The following is a 15,387-nucleotide window of genomic DNA, read 5'->3' as shown; positions in this document are numbered from 1 at the left end:
GGTCCATCTCCTTTAAGATTTGTTGCTGCCAGCTAATCTAGCCAATGTTGACAACGGGGAGATTAAACTTCATAATTAAATGCAGTAATATCTGCCAGCACAAGTCTGCAATCTTCATTTGCCACCTTCGTTCTTAAGTAGGCATTCTAAATAGGCCAAAAGCAGCCTCAGGGTGTCAGTAGAATATAGCTGTATACATCCAAAGTACCTACTTGGACTCCTGCTCACAGTCTTGGACCTGGTTGTCAGAACAGAGGCCACACCATCAAAGTTTGAAGCTTTCATTAAAGCCATTACATTTCCATGAAATTTACCCACAGGCATTCTCCAGTAGGATTCTTGTGCCATAGGCTGAGGGCTCTTTCTGACATAAGAGCCCTAGTACAGTGACAACACCCAGACTTGCAGTCAGAATGAATCTCTTTTTTAAGCTCCAGTGCTTGCTAATCTTAGTGCAGAAGCTCTTAAGCATCTACCTTTATAAGTCTGCTGGGTCCAGGCTGCTGTTCAAAGCAGTTGCATTCCTAATAAGGCTGGTGTGAGGGCAGGTTGAAGAGGGTGTACAGACAATTTCTTCACCTCTAATTTCAAAGACTGCAGTGTCTGACAAAAACAAACCCCCACTGTGCTCAGAGAATTCAGACTCCCCAAAGAGCAGGACCTATCTCCTTTCTCACAATGCCTCTACAAAGCATTGTATATTTTACAAGGTATCTGTGATATTTTTCCTCAAGCTACTTCCTACCGTACTTCTCCTGTAAGCCTACCCATAAAGATAGCCCTCAGTTTCCCTCTAGCAGAGAGGAAACCTGCTTTTAGCAACTTTAGCATCTTTTTGCCTCCAACTGTTAAGGCTAGACAAAACCACATACTAGAAAAATAAAAGAGGAATCTTTTCTCCTGTTTAACTTTGTAACATACCCTATGAAAAGCTTTGTTTCCTCCTATGGCTATATAAATCTTTGAGAAGAAATCCTAAACCGTGGTGTTTCTGAGTGATGATGATTTCTGCTTGTTGTATTAATGCTTGGTTAAAATAAAAAACAGCAAAGAGAAAATTAATGGAGTTTTTAACTATTTTCATTCCACATGCTACTACAGAGCTGAAACTGAAGCAAAGATGAGAAATACCATGCCTAGCTGCTACAGATTCCATGCCAAGTTCCAGAAACACTGTACTGACAATATTCACATTTTTATTGCTATTATTCTATTTTTACTGACAGAAATTCAAAGAATCACAATCCTTAGTTTTAAATGCACTCACACAACTTAAGTTGGTTTTATTCATTACCACATGATTGTTCACAAAGTGAAAGCCGCTAAGAATGAAAAACATAGGGTCAGGCCCATATATCAAAAAATTAAAACTGCAAAGGTTATATGAAAAGCTGTAAGTTTTCTTTGAAAAAAATGTTTTCATTTGTAGTCAGTTGTGAAATAGACAGAAATGGTAGAGTCAAAAATGGATTATGAAATACATTGACTGTGAAAATTAAATATAAAATTGGTCATAGTTCTTGAATGCCAGTATCAGCCTTACTCGTATAAAAATTGGGCCCTGATGGTATACAAAACTTTATTTATACATTGAAACAATTGTTCTCTTGCCTGATAAGGAATATAGAAAGAAAAAAATTCTGAAAATTTAATTTAAGATGAAGTATTTTTCAAAAATATTATGATAAAAATGGTACTTTTTTAAAAAATAAAATTTGCTGAAACTTCTTCCCGGTTTAAATATGTGGAGGGAATAGAAAGAGCACATTCAAAAATCAGCATTACATTTCTTTTTATGTTTTTTTCTGCTGGTTCTGAGATTTTCTTAGAGGCAGTTGAATAAAAGCTGACAAACACTCAGATTAGTCCTTTTTCTGAAGACCCAGTTTTTCTCAGGTCTTTCTTTCTCAAGCCGGAGCAGTATAAATGCTGATGTTTCACAATAAAAATGAGTAACTGTATTATAGAAATATCTAATGAAGTTTTAGGACTGAACTGTTCAAGTGAAGATGAAAGGTATTTATGACTGTAGTGGTACATCATTCCACATAATTGCAAGGAGAGATATGTTTCTGTTTTCATATGTTAATGGAAATATGGGTAATTGGTTCTCCGAATTTTCATTGAAACTGATTTAATTTTGACTGGTTTTTTGTTCATTGTCCATGTATCCCAGTGAATCCCAGTTGCAAGGAATCTACCTGTGTAGCGATGAACACCATTAAGATTTGCAAGGCCACACTTGTTGAACCACCATCCAGTGTTGTCACTGAAGTTGCTGCAGCTCTTTACTAGCTGTCCTTTAATAGTGCACATTGGCCTGCATCCATCATTATCAACATCAAAAGTGCTGAAAGGCATGGAATTTTGGTTATCTTCTCTTCTATATCCTCTAAATGCATCACCTAAGTACAACAGATAAAACAAAATAATAAAAAAGTTATTTATGGAGAAATGTTCCTTTCTTGATGCACACCTCACAAACTTTTCCTCTGAATTTATTTGAAAAGCAGAATTTTTCAAAAGTGGTTCAAGACCACCAGCTAATTAGCTGTAAAAGTGCTAAAGATGCTGGAAATAATAAAATACTAAGAAATATGGAAGAAGCTGGAATTCAGTGAAATGCCTTTGTATTTTTGTTGCTTTTAGCAATGCATGCTGGCTAGGTAAAGGCTTCTGTTCTCAGAGGAAGAAGAAAGTAAACAAAATGGGCTGTAACTTCAGATTTTCCAGTAACATGCCCAAAGCCCCAGAGTGAGTCATGAAACAAGATGGAATTGTTAAATCACAAAGGTCAGTTATTACTGTCTTTGTTGTCTTACAAAACAAAAACAGAAAGAACTTACTGAAGAAACGTATTTTTCACAAATACAGAGTAAAGCACCAACATCTTTAGAGAGCAACTATTTAATTGATAATAAGAATCATTCTTGCATAACATGGAAAAAAGCAGTAAGACATGATGCAATGCTTAATGCAAAACTCTGCACGTGTAGTATATTTCTGCTGTTAAGGGAGGTCTGGAATTAATTTGTATCTATGTATACCCAGCAACTGTTACACACTGTAGGCCAGCTTTGTTCCACTCAGTTTCTTTCTCTATCCATTGTACATAACTATCTGGGCACTTCTGAATTATAGAAAACATCATCAGGAACACTGCCAGTAACATCCGTGATGAGATAATAGTCATCTAAATAATTGTACCATTAGGTAAATAAACTTAATTGTACATTAGGTAAATAAACACTAACACCAAAAAAATCCCTTATTTATTTTATATATATCTCATTCAGTTTATTTTTCTTTATTATTACAGGCACAAGTGATCACCATATAATTAAAATTTTATCTACATAAGTGTTCATTATATACCAGAGAAACACACATTAGAAATTAAATTTCTGAAGTTTATTATTTTTTTGAATGCATTTTTTTTATAATAAGAAAGGGAATCTTTAAATACTTCAAAGAAGGAAGTTCTTACCAGCATTTCCTGAATAATGTCCCAAATGGATCTTAAAAGAACATGTTTCATCCTCTATCCAAAATCCATCATATGATGCATAGGCATGCTTGTCATTTTCTGATTCCAAATCCACATAAAGACTGAAATGAGTGGCTTTTTGATTCACTATGTCAAAAATCTTCCTCAGTCCAAGCCAAAATTCTCCTTAAAGAGAAATAAAATATATAGTCTAGAAATGGAAACTGTACAAGAAAAAGTGATTGCTCCTGTTTTTTTTTGCTTTCCCACCTGAACCAAATGTAATAAAAGTTGCATGATAGGCTTATATTCCTCTGAAAGACTAATGAAGGAACAGAGTAATCTTCCTACTTCCTTAGGAAATCCCTCAGAATTCCCATGTCTGTATCATCTTTTTTTAGTCCGTGATATGTTTTAGAAAATTATCCAGATGATAGATTTCAAATATTCATCTTCAATATACTTTAGAAAACCACAAAAACTTGATGTGCTAAAGATCCATTTGCATGAACAGAGCTCAGTAGCACTCCTAAGGGTAATACTGAGAAATGATAAATGTTAGCATCCTATGAAATGCAAAAAAAGTGCAAACCCTATTCTTGAAATTTAAGCTCTGCTCTCGAGATTTGCTGCCTCCGTAAATCACACTTGTAGCCCCACATGAGCTGCACTTCTTTGTACAGAAAAGCTGTGTGCTTCTATTGCAATCCCAGATAAACTTCTGAAAAAGCCAATGGGTTTAGACTTGTGGGATATTAAAGGTGGCAATGAAAAATTAATATCACAGCTGTGTTGGTATAAGCTACTGAAATATTTCCATTGTTTATAACTTTGCATGCCCTATGGTGAAATATTATTGGTTTCTGTCTGTTCTAAGGAAATACTTTGCAAAAGTGATTCAAACCAACAAAAACACTTTTTTTTTAAGCTGAAAAGAGAGGAAATACAAGCTATTAACTATTTCAAGCATAAAACATAATATTTTAACACTCTTGTGAGACTGCAATAGCTAAAGACTATAGTGGAGTAATAGCTACTATTGGGAAGATCACACAATAAATTTGATGAAAAAAAATCCTTAAGTGAAAATAAGACTTTTAAGAAGCAAGAATTTCATACTACTAAAACTACTGCACAATTTAGAGGACTGTAGCTCACATAAAAGCAGAAGAAATGTGGGATCCAAAGCATTATAAAGTATTTAAAATTAATACCAGTAAGGTCACCAAATCCATCCAGATATTCAGACCATGTTCTCTGAAACTTAACGATTCCATCAGTTCTTTTCTGAATCACAGTCCATCCACCTCCTCGAAAATCCATGTCACACAAAACCTAAAACAGACATAGACATGATTAAGCATTCTTGAAGCGGCTTTTACAAAAAACACATTTTAATTAAATAAAGGTGGACTATTCAGAGTTTATATGTTATATAACAGAGTTATATGTTCTTGTTGAACTGTTTGATTTGGATAGTTCTTCAACCAGTAGAAACTGCTGTGTGTAATAGTCTTCTCATAACAGATATAATAAATAAGCTTTAATAAATGTCACTGTAACATTTGTAGCATGAAAGGGAAGCAACTTGCAATGTCATGTATTAATCAGGGAAAATATCATTGATACAGGTAGCAACACTGAATGAACTTTTATTTCAGCAAAGCAAAATAGACACAACTCCTTGTATGTTCTCCATCACCATCATGCCTTCTTCCAGAAAATACTGTGTTTGTGGTGCCTGGCAAATTTAGGGCCTTTAATAAAGGGTGAGGAAATGGAAAACAGTGATAGCAATAACCCAGCATGTAACAATAATTTGCAGCAGCAAAAACCTCTACATAAGAAGTGGCCCAAATCCAGAGAAGTCCCAATGTGAACATATAACTGCCTGCAACTGAGTGGTACGTACCACTGAATACATAAGATCAGCTCTCAAATTTATGAGTCTTTATAAGTCTTTGCTAAAATTTGTGCCCAGCAGTATGTCAAATGGCAGGGGTCCAGCTGCCATCTGCTCTGTTTTGGAATATCACATTAAGTGGCAGGTTTTCTCCTCAGCCCATCTAACCTAAGATGTGTAATTGACTTTCCTAAGTATATCTGCAGTGCCGAATCTTGATCAGTTCTAACTGGGATTATAATGTCTGGGAACCTAATGTAGAAAGATCACATGGCACATTTATACACTGCACTACCTAAGATAACCAAGGAAGCTCCAAAGTATAGAATCCATAATTACCATTTGAAAGCAGGAGCTCATTTTTGTCTCCAAATGTGACTAATATCAGGAGAATTAACCTGGAAAATGCTTATAGGTAGTGAGCCAGTAAGCTTCTTGTAGTAACAAAAGTAATTTCAGAATATAATGTTGCTCTGATAACATTAAGCCAATGTACAAGTGATGGAGTAAAGAATTTTTTTTATGTTACAGTAAAAGTACTAAATTAAATGCTTCAGAAATGAGAGGTTTGCAGTCTTAGCCAGCTGATAAAAGTGGAAACTAGGTGTAAGACAGTTAACCCTCAAAAAACATTGTGGCAGACCGAGAATTTTATGTTGCACCTCCATAGCCTGTAGTAGCTAGATATTTTTCAGGAAACCAGACTTGCTCCTTAGCAGGAAAACATGAACATCATAGTCAAAGCCTCTGAGATTCAACAATGTCTTCTCAATGAATGACAAGAAAGGAACAGGACAGAGCTGCAATTTGATCTAATACAACCTCCAAGTAAGATACTTCAGGCAATTCTTGCAAAACAAATACTAAATAAATCATAGTAAGGTTCATGTGCATGAAAAAAAATTGTGACTTTTATTCCCTGGAGAATCACATGCTTATTTCAGTCACCCAAGGAGGATAGAACTGGAATAAAAATAACTATAGAAGACTCCAAAATGAATATTTAGATGAAAATACCTAAACCTCATTCAAAATAATCCCATTGCCTCATCCACTGTCTTGAGAAGATGATTGCATACTTGGCTACTCCTCTGACTATGAGTCAGAAACACCGTGAGGAGCCCACTTGGTCACAACATCAACCTTTGGTTCAATATAAATCAGTGGAAGTGTCGATAATTCACAGAAGGAGCAGATGTAGGTCTACATGAGGGGTGATCAGCCAGTTAGATACAGCACCAGCACATACACCAGCTAAATAAAATATTAGATAGTTACAGAAAAATACAGTCATAGCTGTGTAGTTTTCTTAATCCCTTATGGAAATGTTGCAGTTGTAAAGCATTATAATAGTTAATCTGCTTTACAGTTTGCTCTGTGTCTCATATCATGAAAGGGATGAAGGGCATGATTGTGCCAGGTACAACCTAAATTAAATGAGGAGGACACTTCTACTGATTATTTCTTCCCTTTCCACCTGCAGTGTGTATAAGAGGTATGCTACCTAAACAACAGTTTAGTTTGTCTGATTCAGCTGAGAAATATCATTGATCTTAATTTACTGAGTGAAAAATGTATCAGAAATTGGACATGGTTCATTTTTCCAACAGTGAAATTGGTTTTAATCACTTCATGAACAAATGTTCAGGAAAAAGCCTATTTGAGAGTAACTTTCTGAGGTTACAGAAGCCTGCCAATACCACTAAAGCTAGGTATTCTTATTGCTCCTGGAATTTGGAGTTCAATTAGCCCAAGTTAAGCATCAAAATCTATACTCACTTTTGGAAACATGAGGTATCAAACTTGAAAAATAAGAATGGGATCATGTTGTCTAAATAATTTTTATTTAACTGATATCTTCATGCATATTATTCTAAATACATTTTTCATTTAGATTCTGTTGCATAAAAAGGCATCTTATTGCTGCAAAGGTCCTCATCGAAATAAATTGTTTCATGTTGTGTTTGTTTCCTGTTTTTTAGTTTTGTACTATGGATTTCTGCCTCTGTATTTTTTTCTTACTTTGCTGGTCTGCAGAACATTTAGAACTCTTGTCTATTAGGCTCTAAAAGATGCTTTTTAATTTCTTGTTTATATTTTAATGTCTTGATATTTTTGTCTATCTGTCATTTATCTTGTACTCTTTTTATGCTTCAGACCATGAAAGAATTCACATTAAATAGTTTTCCTTAAAATAACATTCTTTATGGAACACATATTTTAGATATTTTTCTCTGAGAGCTTTTTGGCACTGTCTTTTAAGTTCTGTGCAACATTTACCAGGCAAGAAATGAGACACTCATGACTGCAAACATTCCTTTAATTATTTATTGTTACCTTGTTCTTTTAATCAAATTACTATGATTTTTCTTTTATATTTCTGGAATCACCTTCAATCCAGAAGAAATTCTGAAACAGAAGCATTTTTTGCTGTGGTTGAATTTTGTTCATACTACAAATATGGTTGTTCTGTGAACACTGCAACATGTATTTGCCTTTCTTTTACATAGAAGCGAGTTGGCGATGATTTACAGATCTTTTTCTGAGCTCACTGCTTTGTATGGAGAGAATGATAGGTTTTCATATCAAAGGTTGCAGAATCAAGTTCATTTTTCCTTTTGAGATGCCAGCATAATTCTGAAACCTTTTCTTAACCAGTTTAAGCTCCTTTTTATAGCATTTTGAAGGGCCCCAGTTAGCTAGAGATAAAGGGATTCATCCTTCCTTTGCTACATATAAAGGAATGCTACAAAGTTAGATATTAAACTTTGCAGGTTATTAGTTGGCTTAAATTCCTCATTTTTTCTTCAAAAAATAATGACCTCAACCTGTATGGCAAGACTGAAGGTTTGAAAGCACCATATCTGCCTTTCCACTATGCATAAGGCCTTCTCTAACTAGAACAACCTGAAATGGAAATAAACACATAAAACAAAATATTCCTTGTGCTTGCAAGGATCTTAATATTCTCAGTCTGAAGAAATTAACACAAAATTCCTTTCTTCTAGATGAGCACTATTAAACTGAGCAATTACATAAAGTGCAGGCAGTGATAGGAAGTATGATTGCTGCAGCTTGTTTTAGGGATATATATCCTTATTTCAGGAATATAAATCCTACAAACTGGAGAGAAAAGACACAATTTCAGATGCCTCTGTGCCTCAAGATTGGATTATAATGATACTTAGACAAGAGCTAAGCACCTACTCCTTGGACCAAGGCACATCTGCACCTACACTCGGATGACTCTGCATCAGTGGAGTCCCATCACAAGAGAAGGCAATGTTATACAGCAGGATAACTCAAAATCTAAAAGTCCCATCTTAAAAGCAAAATGGATCAGTCAATTGCTCTTCAGTTTTCCATCTCTAAACATAGAAGAACAACTCTTCTCCATATCCAAAAGAGGTACTGGAAAATACCTTGGGTTTTCCTCTTTGTTTTCCTCTATGTTTCACTGCTTATAAAAACTGACAGTGGGCTCTTATGACAGAGATAAAATTTCTTTGTAGAAAATAAGAAACTTGTCAAAATTATAGTAATAGCAGACATGTGCAGATGATTTAATATATTTTTCATTCATCTGTTGAGAAATTGTCATGGAAAACGCTTTAAGTCTACTAGAAATATTCTAAATGCATATTCTCAAGCAAATTGTGGCTGTAATAATAAATGTATTACCTCAAAAGGATAATTTGATCCTTCTGGATGGATAATGTACAGACCACTTGGAGTTTTTGAAATGGAACCAACAGTATCTTTAATATGAGTGCAGTCCAAACCTAGAGACAAAAGTTATTCAATGAAGTTCATTAGAAAAATATGTTTTAAAAAAAAATACAGATTAATATAGGAATATTACTTTTCTTGGTGAAGTGAATTATTTAAAATATAATTTTCTTCTCATGCAAACTTTAAAATCAGGCTTTGTCATGAATTTATCTTGCAAATTAAAATTCTCTAAACACCGTTCAGTTTCTAAGTACAAATGACACTGTATAGACAAAGTTCTTTGTAATCTTAATAGACATGATACATACCTATGCAAAATTAAAGATTATGTATCTGGGTCAATTTACAGATCATTTTTTAATTTTATTTATAACACCTGTACTGTGAAAAGGACATTATCTGGGAAATGAAATATTTTTCCTACAGATACTTTTATTTGTACTTGTAAAAGCCTTTCCATCATAAAGTATATGTGAAAACATTCCAATTGAATAAGGATACTCTAGATGCAGACCACACTTTATTTCACTGCAAAAGAACGTGCCATTCAGCAGCCTCAGATCACTTATTAGCTGATAATCATTCTTGGTATTTTACATAAAAATCAGCATGCTTAACAGGATGTCCAGAGTTATCAGTTGCAAATTGTTTTAGCCAGTATTTATGATAACACTTTTAAACAGTTTCTTAAGTTTCCAAAGTTTATATGTTACTAACACAGGATAAATGTCAATGTTATAATTGCTTACCTTTGCTTTAATTAGATCCTTTTCAAGATACAAAGATAAAAAGGGAGGGTGCTAAGACTATGTCTGAAAAGTACTTACCATGAGATTGAACTGCTTTGTAAGGAAGTGGATCTAGGTGTTTTCTCAGAATTACTGTGTTCAAAAGAACAAGTTTGTTCATGAGTTCATTCACCTGCAAATTCAAATAAAAGATCTTTAATTAGGTTGCAATGAGAAATTTTGCATCCTAAAGATTTTTTCTGAATCCCAGTAAACATAATCTGAAGTTAACTTTTGTGATGTGTAGTAATTTGCACCAATGTGAAGAAATGGTCCTCCACTTACCCAACTGCAATGTATGACACTAAATTATGAAACAGGGTGCCTACCACTCCTCACAGAAATGGAACTCACACCGTATCAAAGGTACAAGGACTGGTGATAAAACACTCTAATCCTACTGGTTTAAATGGCAATTTAATGAGCCCTATTTTTCCTCAGAAAGACAACATCTGCTGTGAGAAATAACAAATGCAAATCTTTATAATAAAGAAAAAAAAGTACCTGATTAGAAAGGTAATCCAGTGAAGACTGTTGATCATCCATCATGTCTCTTACAAGTTTTTTTGTGCTTCTGGCATATTCAGCAAGAGAGTTCTGCAAATTTCCTTCAAAAGAAATATGTTCATCCAATTTGTTTTCATAACTCTAGAAATATTCTTGACTAAATGTCAACATTTATTACATCTTAGTGAATACTTAAAGTAGTTTACCTTACAGCACCTAAAAGTGAAATGAAAGTAATACAAAGACCACATATTAAAGCCAAAGGTGCTAAAAAGCTTCAGACTTTCTGACTGCAGTAAAGACATCTTAAGTGATGGGTCTTCTCATGTTTTGAAGAAGAAATTAATCTTATCCTTGGGTAAACTGGTGTCATAAAGTTCCTTTACCTTTAAGAAAGTTAAAGTTGCTGGGGTCTCCTGGGAGTCTTTTCTCTTGACCAATTATCGGTCATTGCTGAGAATTGACAGCAGTTTTAGCCATTGAAAAGTAGAATCAACTCGTGAACCCCACCTTAAAGTGTACACCCAGAAGTCTGTGGTGCTCCTTTGTTTTCCTGACTGTAAAGCGTGGCGGAGCTCCGGCTGGCCTCCGGTTCCCTGCCCAAGCCATGTGGCCGGGCAGGGGCCGGGCCGGGGCCGAGCCGGGCCCGCCGCGTCTCTCGTCTCCCGGCCGGGAGATGAGGCTTGCCCCGAGCTAGGTCGGGCTGGGCCGGGCTCGGCCCGATCTCTGGTTCAGCTGGAGGTTTTGCTGTAACTACATTCACTAGAAAACTGCTGAGTGAAAGAGGAAAGGAACTCTGAGCTTGCAGCAAGCAAAGACAGAGACCACGCTCTCTAAAAGCAGCTATGAAGAACTTTCCAGCGCAGACGGCTCCAGCTCCTGTTCAGCAGAGATCACCGAACCATCTACAAAAGCTTGGGCAAGATTTTAACTCTTTCTTATCCAGATGAGACTTGCGGATTAATCTTTTCATCCAGAGAGAGAAAAAGAAAGGAATCAACATGAAAAGAGACTTTATAAACTACTAGTGGCAAGAAAAAAAAGAGGCTTCAAGAAAGGTAGAGAATTAAGGAGATGCTTTAATTAAGCTGAAATATCTTTCTGTTAAAACTATGGAAATGGACAATGAAGTCTTGAGAAAAACCCCTTTAATTCATAATAGAGTATGGAGAGGAATAAGGTGTTCAAAGTGTAAATTTAAGTAATAAGTGAAGTAATTGTGGTATAGTGAAGTGCTGAGAAATTTAAAGCCTTGAGAGGCAATGAGAAAAACTGTTTCTTAGTGAAGCTCACAGAAGCAGATGAAGAATACTTTTTTTGCCTTTGACTAACTTATCCTTAAAAATGCTATCTTCAAACTCATGACCCATAACACATTTTCAGTGATGTAGAATGGGAGGGGTGGGCTTTAATAACAGTAGCTCTGAGCAGCTGATATCAGAGAAACGAGAAACTATAACAAAAATAGTTTTCTTGTGACAAACTCCATAAATTAACAGAAAGGAACTTCTGTTTCTCTACAGAAACTGAGGAAAAGACTATGGAAAGAATTAGAACTGTTTAAACCATCAAAATTATACAGTTTTTGTCTCTGTTGTCATGTAAACAAAAGAATAGTGAGCAGTGAGAAATGAAAAGGTTTTTCTAAAAGTTTATTCTGGTGTTCTTATTCTTGTAATTTGTCAATAAACTCTTCTTTATTCCTTTTAAGTTTTATGCCTGGTTTGCTCTTATTTTAATCCATATCTCACAGCAAGAAATAAATAATTCCTTTTTTCCCCTTTTTGTTAATTACTAGTTTAAAACCACGACAACTGGACAACCAGATAATGGCTATCACAGAAATATAAATGCATATGATAAAAGACAGATATATATATAAGGTTTCTTGTCACCTGACATTTGCTCATTCACTGCACTACTCCTGGTTTTTGCCCTGATGCTAGAAATCATCATCATCATGGCATATAATTAATACTGTATATTTTTAAATCATATGTGGAAACAAAGAATTTGCACAATTATTTTCAGAGGCTGATTGTATAATTTGCTGTACCGTTTGTAAAGGTAGTGAATAGAGAATATCCTGTGTAAGCCTCTATAAAAGGTAAGGTGAAGTACACATTTACTCCCATTGTAATTCACTAACTAATTAACTACCTCCCACTTATATCCCCACAACCAGCTACGACCTTTGAATGAGGAACAGACATCCTCCTCTTCCTCTCTAATTGAGATACTGACATTCAGAGGGTAACGGATCCAGATGGGTTGTGCAGCTGCTTGGATTTGCCTGTCTTCACCAATGATTATGCTTTCTCATACCAGCTGCATCCCAAAAGCAGGATATCCCAGATTTTCTGGACGATACACAGTTTGGGCAGCAGGGTCACAAGGCTGTCACGTGTGCTCAAGAAGATTAAAAAACAAATTTGCACAGCATAGCGTAGCAGAGGAGAGGATTGCATAGCATGGCACTGATTAGCTCATCACTAAAAGTATTCTTTATTAATACATACTGCACATGTAATGTTTGTCCCCTTGTAAAATTTTAGCTTGAGCATCACATGGTACAAGGCATTGTTCTTTTTGTTTTGAAATATCTGCAGATTTATTCTCTTCTGCCTGGAGTGGTTCCTCCACAACTCCACCATTCCTTGTGTCCTGTTGTACCAAAAAATGGAAGGGAGAATAAATGGAACATGAAGGACACATGAAACAGCTCAGTCTGTCAAAATGAAGTAGATTGCTTCACAGGACTTCCTTCAAAACCTGTTATTTAAAAGCTTTATCAAGGGATAATTGACAGAGCTGAGACCAAAACTGATTAGATGTTCTCTGCTTAGCCATGTCTCACAAGAAAAAAGTAGTGTCAGAGGTAAAGAATAACCTCTATAAATCAAAAAAATACCACCACCATTTCTGGTGAGGTATTCTACTTGTGAGCACTGTAAATGGGAGGCAAGAACCTGCAAATCCTGCATTTTAAGAATTGCCACACTCAATAGATATCTCAAATGCTAAGGAACTTATTTTCACTGGAAAGGAGTAGGCTTTTCAATTTACCAGGTATTAGCAAAATACTTTTACTCTTGAAAATACCTAAATTCATTATTTAGATGCTGATTGGGGAAATACTTGCATAAGTTTTTAACTTATGCACACAAGCAGTCATGAGAAGATTTGCAAATTAATTCAGCATTAAAAAAATATATTTTAAATGTTCTTATAGGGGAAAGAATACAGGAACAGTAATCCTGGGCACTCATATTCTCATATTTAATAATTTTTCTTTCATGGTGCCATATGACATAAAATAAGGGAATGCCTCTGAATATTCACTTAAAAGAATTACTAAAAGTAATTCCCAAAATATGTGTCATTGTCAAAAGATTAAGTAACATGTTTTTGTATGAGTCTTTGTTTGTTAATTTCATAATCTCAGCAAATAATTTGTAGTATGTTCATATATTGTGTTTTCAAATGTAAATAGGATCCTTAGAAATGTCAAGATTTTAATTAAAACCAAAACTTATTTAGACTTGAATACATCTTCAACACAGTTGTTCTTTTCTGCTTCATTTTTCTGATTCTGAAATTGGCACTATACCAGAAAGCACTGAACAGGGTTTTTTCCCTTGATTTTTGCTCTTAAAAAGTGAAAGTAAAAACTACAAAAATCTGTTAACAAAGGAATTTTGCAAAAACAGTCTTCTGAATTACTAGTATAATTTAATTTTGTGCCTGGAGAATGATAGAGAAATAAAAAAATATGGTTTTTTAATTTTGAAAAAAGCACAAAATAAAGAAAGAAAAATTATGTAAGAGTTATAAACAGATCTCTAGAAACTTGTAAATAGAACACTTGAAAGCATGACTTGTTCCAGGGCTATCACAGATACTCACCAGATGTTCAATTAAACACTGTTAAGCAAATATTTTTAATCAATATTTATCTTTAACAAAAGCCAACATGAAACAAGCAATTAAGTCTGATCTCAGCAATTCAAGCAAAAACTGACTCTGCCAAAAACAACAGTAACTCTGCATTTAAAGTCATGCAGATGAGATTAAAAATATGACATAACAACTGAGCTGTGATATTAACACAAAAATGTTCTAATATGCTGAATTCCTACAATTTCAATATAGTTTCTTTTGTTTATCTGAAAATATCTGATTTTTCTCTATTTTCGTATCTACCTTGAATAAGACAATCCATATTTTTAAAAGATGTCACTTTTTTGAGAAATCATTCAGTTACATTCCTTATTTTATCTAAACAAATAGAAAATCTTACCTTAGGTGAACAAGGTTCGCCATTATTTATGACAGTCTCTCCGAAACTGAACAAAAAAATATTAAGACAAATAAATGAAGTGACCCTAAAGTGGTGGTTCATCTTTTACTTGAAGAAATGCAAATGTTTTGATGGGTTTCAAATTTCTGTGGAAAGAATTGTACACTATAAAGGCCTGATCTAACTATTTGGGAATGTCTACAGCACAAAGGGCAGCCAACACATCACTCTTTTACTGCCTGGATTTAATAAACCACATTTCAACTGCACAGTAGATTTTATATATTACTACTTGCATCCTGAGGAAAACTACTGCTTATCACCTCTACATGACACATCAAACATATATATTTTCATTGTGATAAACTCTGACAAATTTTCTTATATTCTATTTTTGAGCATTTGTGTATATTTGGCATGAGTGTTCTGGGCTACTTGAAAGAAAAAGTAGTATTACTTGATTTTTTCAAATTTTTATCAAGTTTTTTATCATTAAAATTTAGGAGTCTGTATTGTTGTGGTGTTAGTGAACTACAACAGGCTGTGGAGGCAATTTTTGAATAGGCCATCAAAGTAAGTTCAAAATAGAAAACTGAAAAAACATTATTTTAAATTAGTATTTTGTATTACACAGAAAATCTTTTACCAAGAGAATAATAGTAGTATTTTG

General features: G+C 34.5%; 1 protein-coding gene across 1 annotated transcript; it reads right to left on the bottom strand.

The window, feature by feature from the left end:
• Window positions 1-1,161: 1,161 nt before the first annotated feature.
• Window positions 1,162-14,850, bottom strand: ANGPTL5 (angiopoietin like 5). The gene is made up of 8 exons (XM_058851043.1): window positions 14,718-14,850; window positions 12,937-13,081; window positions 10,415-10,518; window positions 9,950-10,043; window positions 9,072-9,172; window positions 4,702-4,822; window positions 3,488-3,673; window positions 1,162-2,405 (listed from the first exon to the last, which is right to left on the bottom strand). The coding sequence occupies exons 1-8, from the start codon at window positions 14,817-14,819 to the stop codon at window positions 2,086-2,088; spliced, it is 1,173 nt and encodes a 390-aa protein (XP_058707026.1). The 5' UTR covers window positions 14,820-14,850; the 3' UTR covers window positions 1,162-2,085.
• Window positions 14,851-15,387: the final 537 nt, after the last annotated feature.

The sequence above is a fragment of the Poecile atricapillus genome, chromosome 1 (assembly GCF_030490865.1).
Source record: "Poecile atricapillus isolate bPoeAtr1 chromosome 1, bPoeAtr1.hap1, whole genome shotgun sequence".
Taxonomy (NCBI): domain Eukaryota; kingdom Metazoa; phylum Chordata; class Aves; order Passeriformes; family Paridae; genus Poecile; species Poecile atricapillus.
The sequence above is the reverse complement of the archived record's forward strand: the minus strand, read 5'-3'. Positions and strand labels throughout refer to the sequence as shown.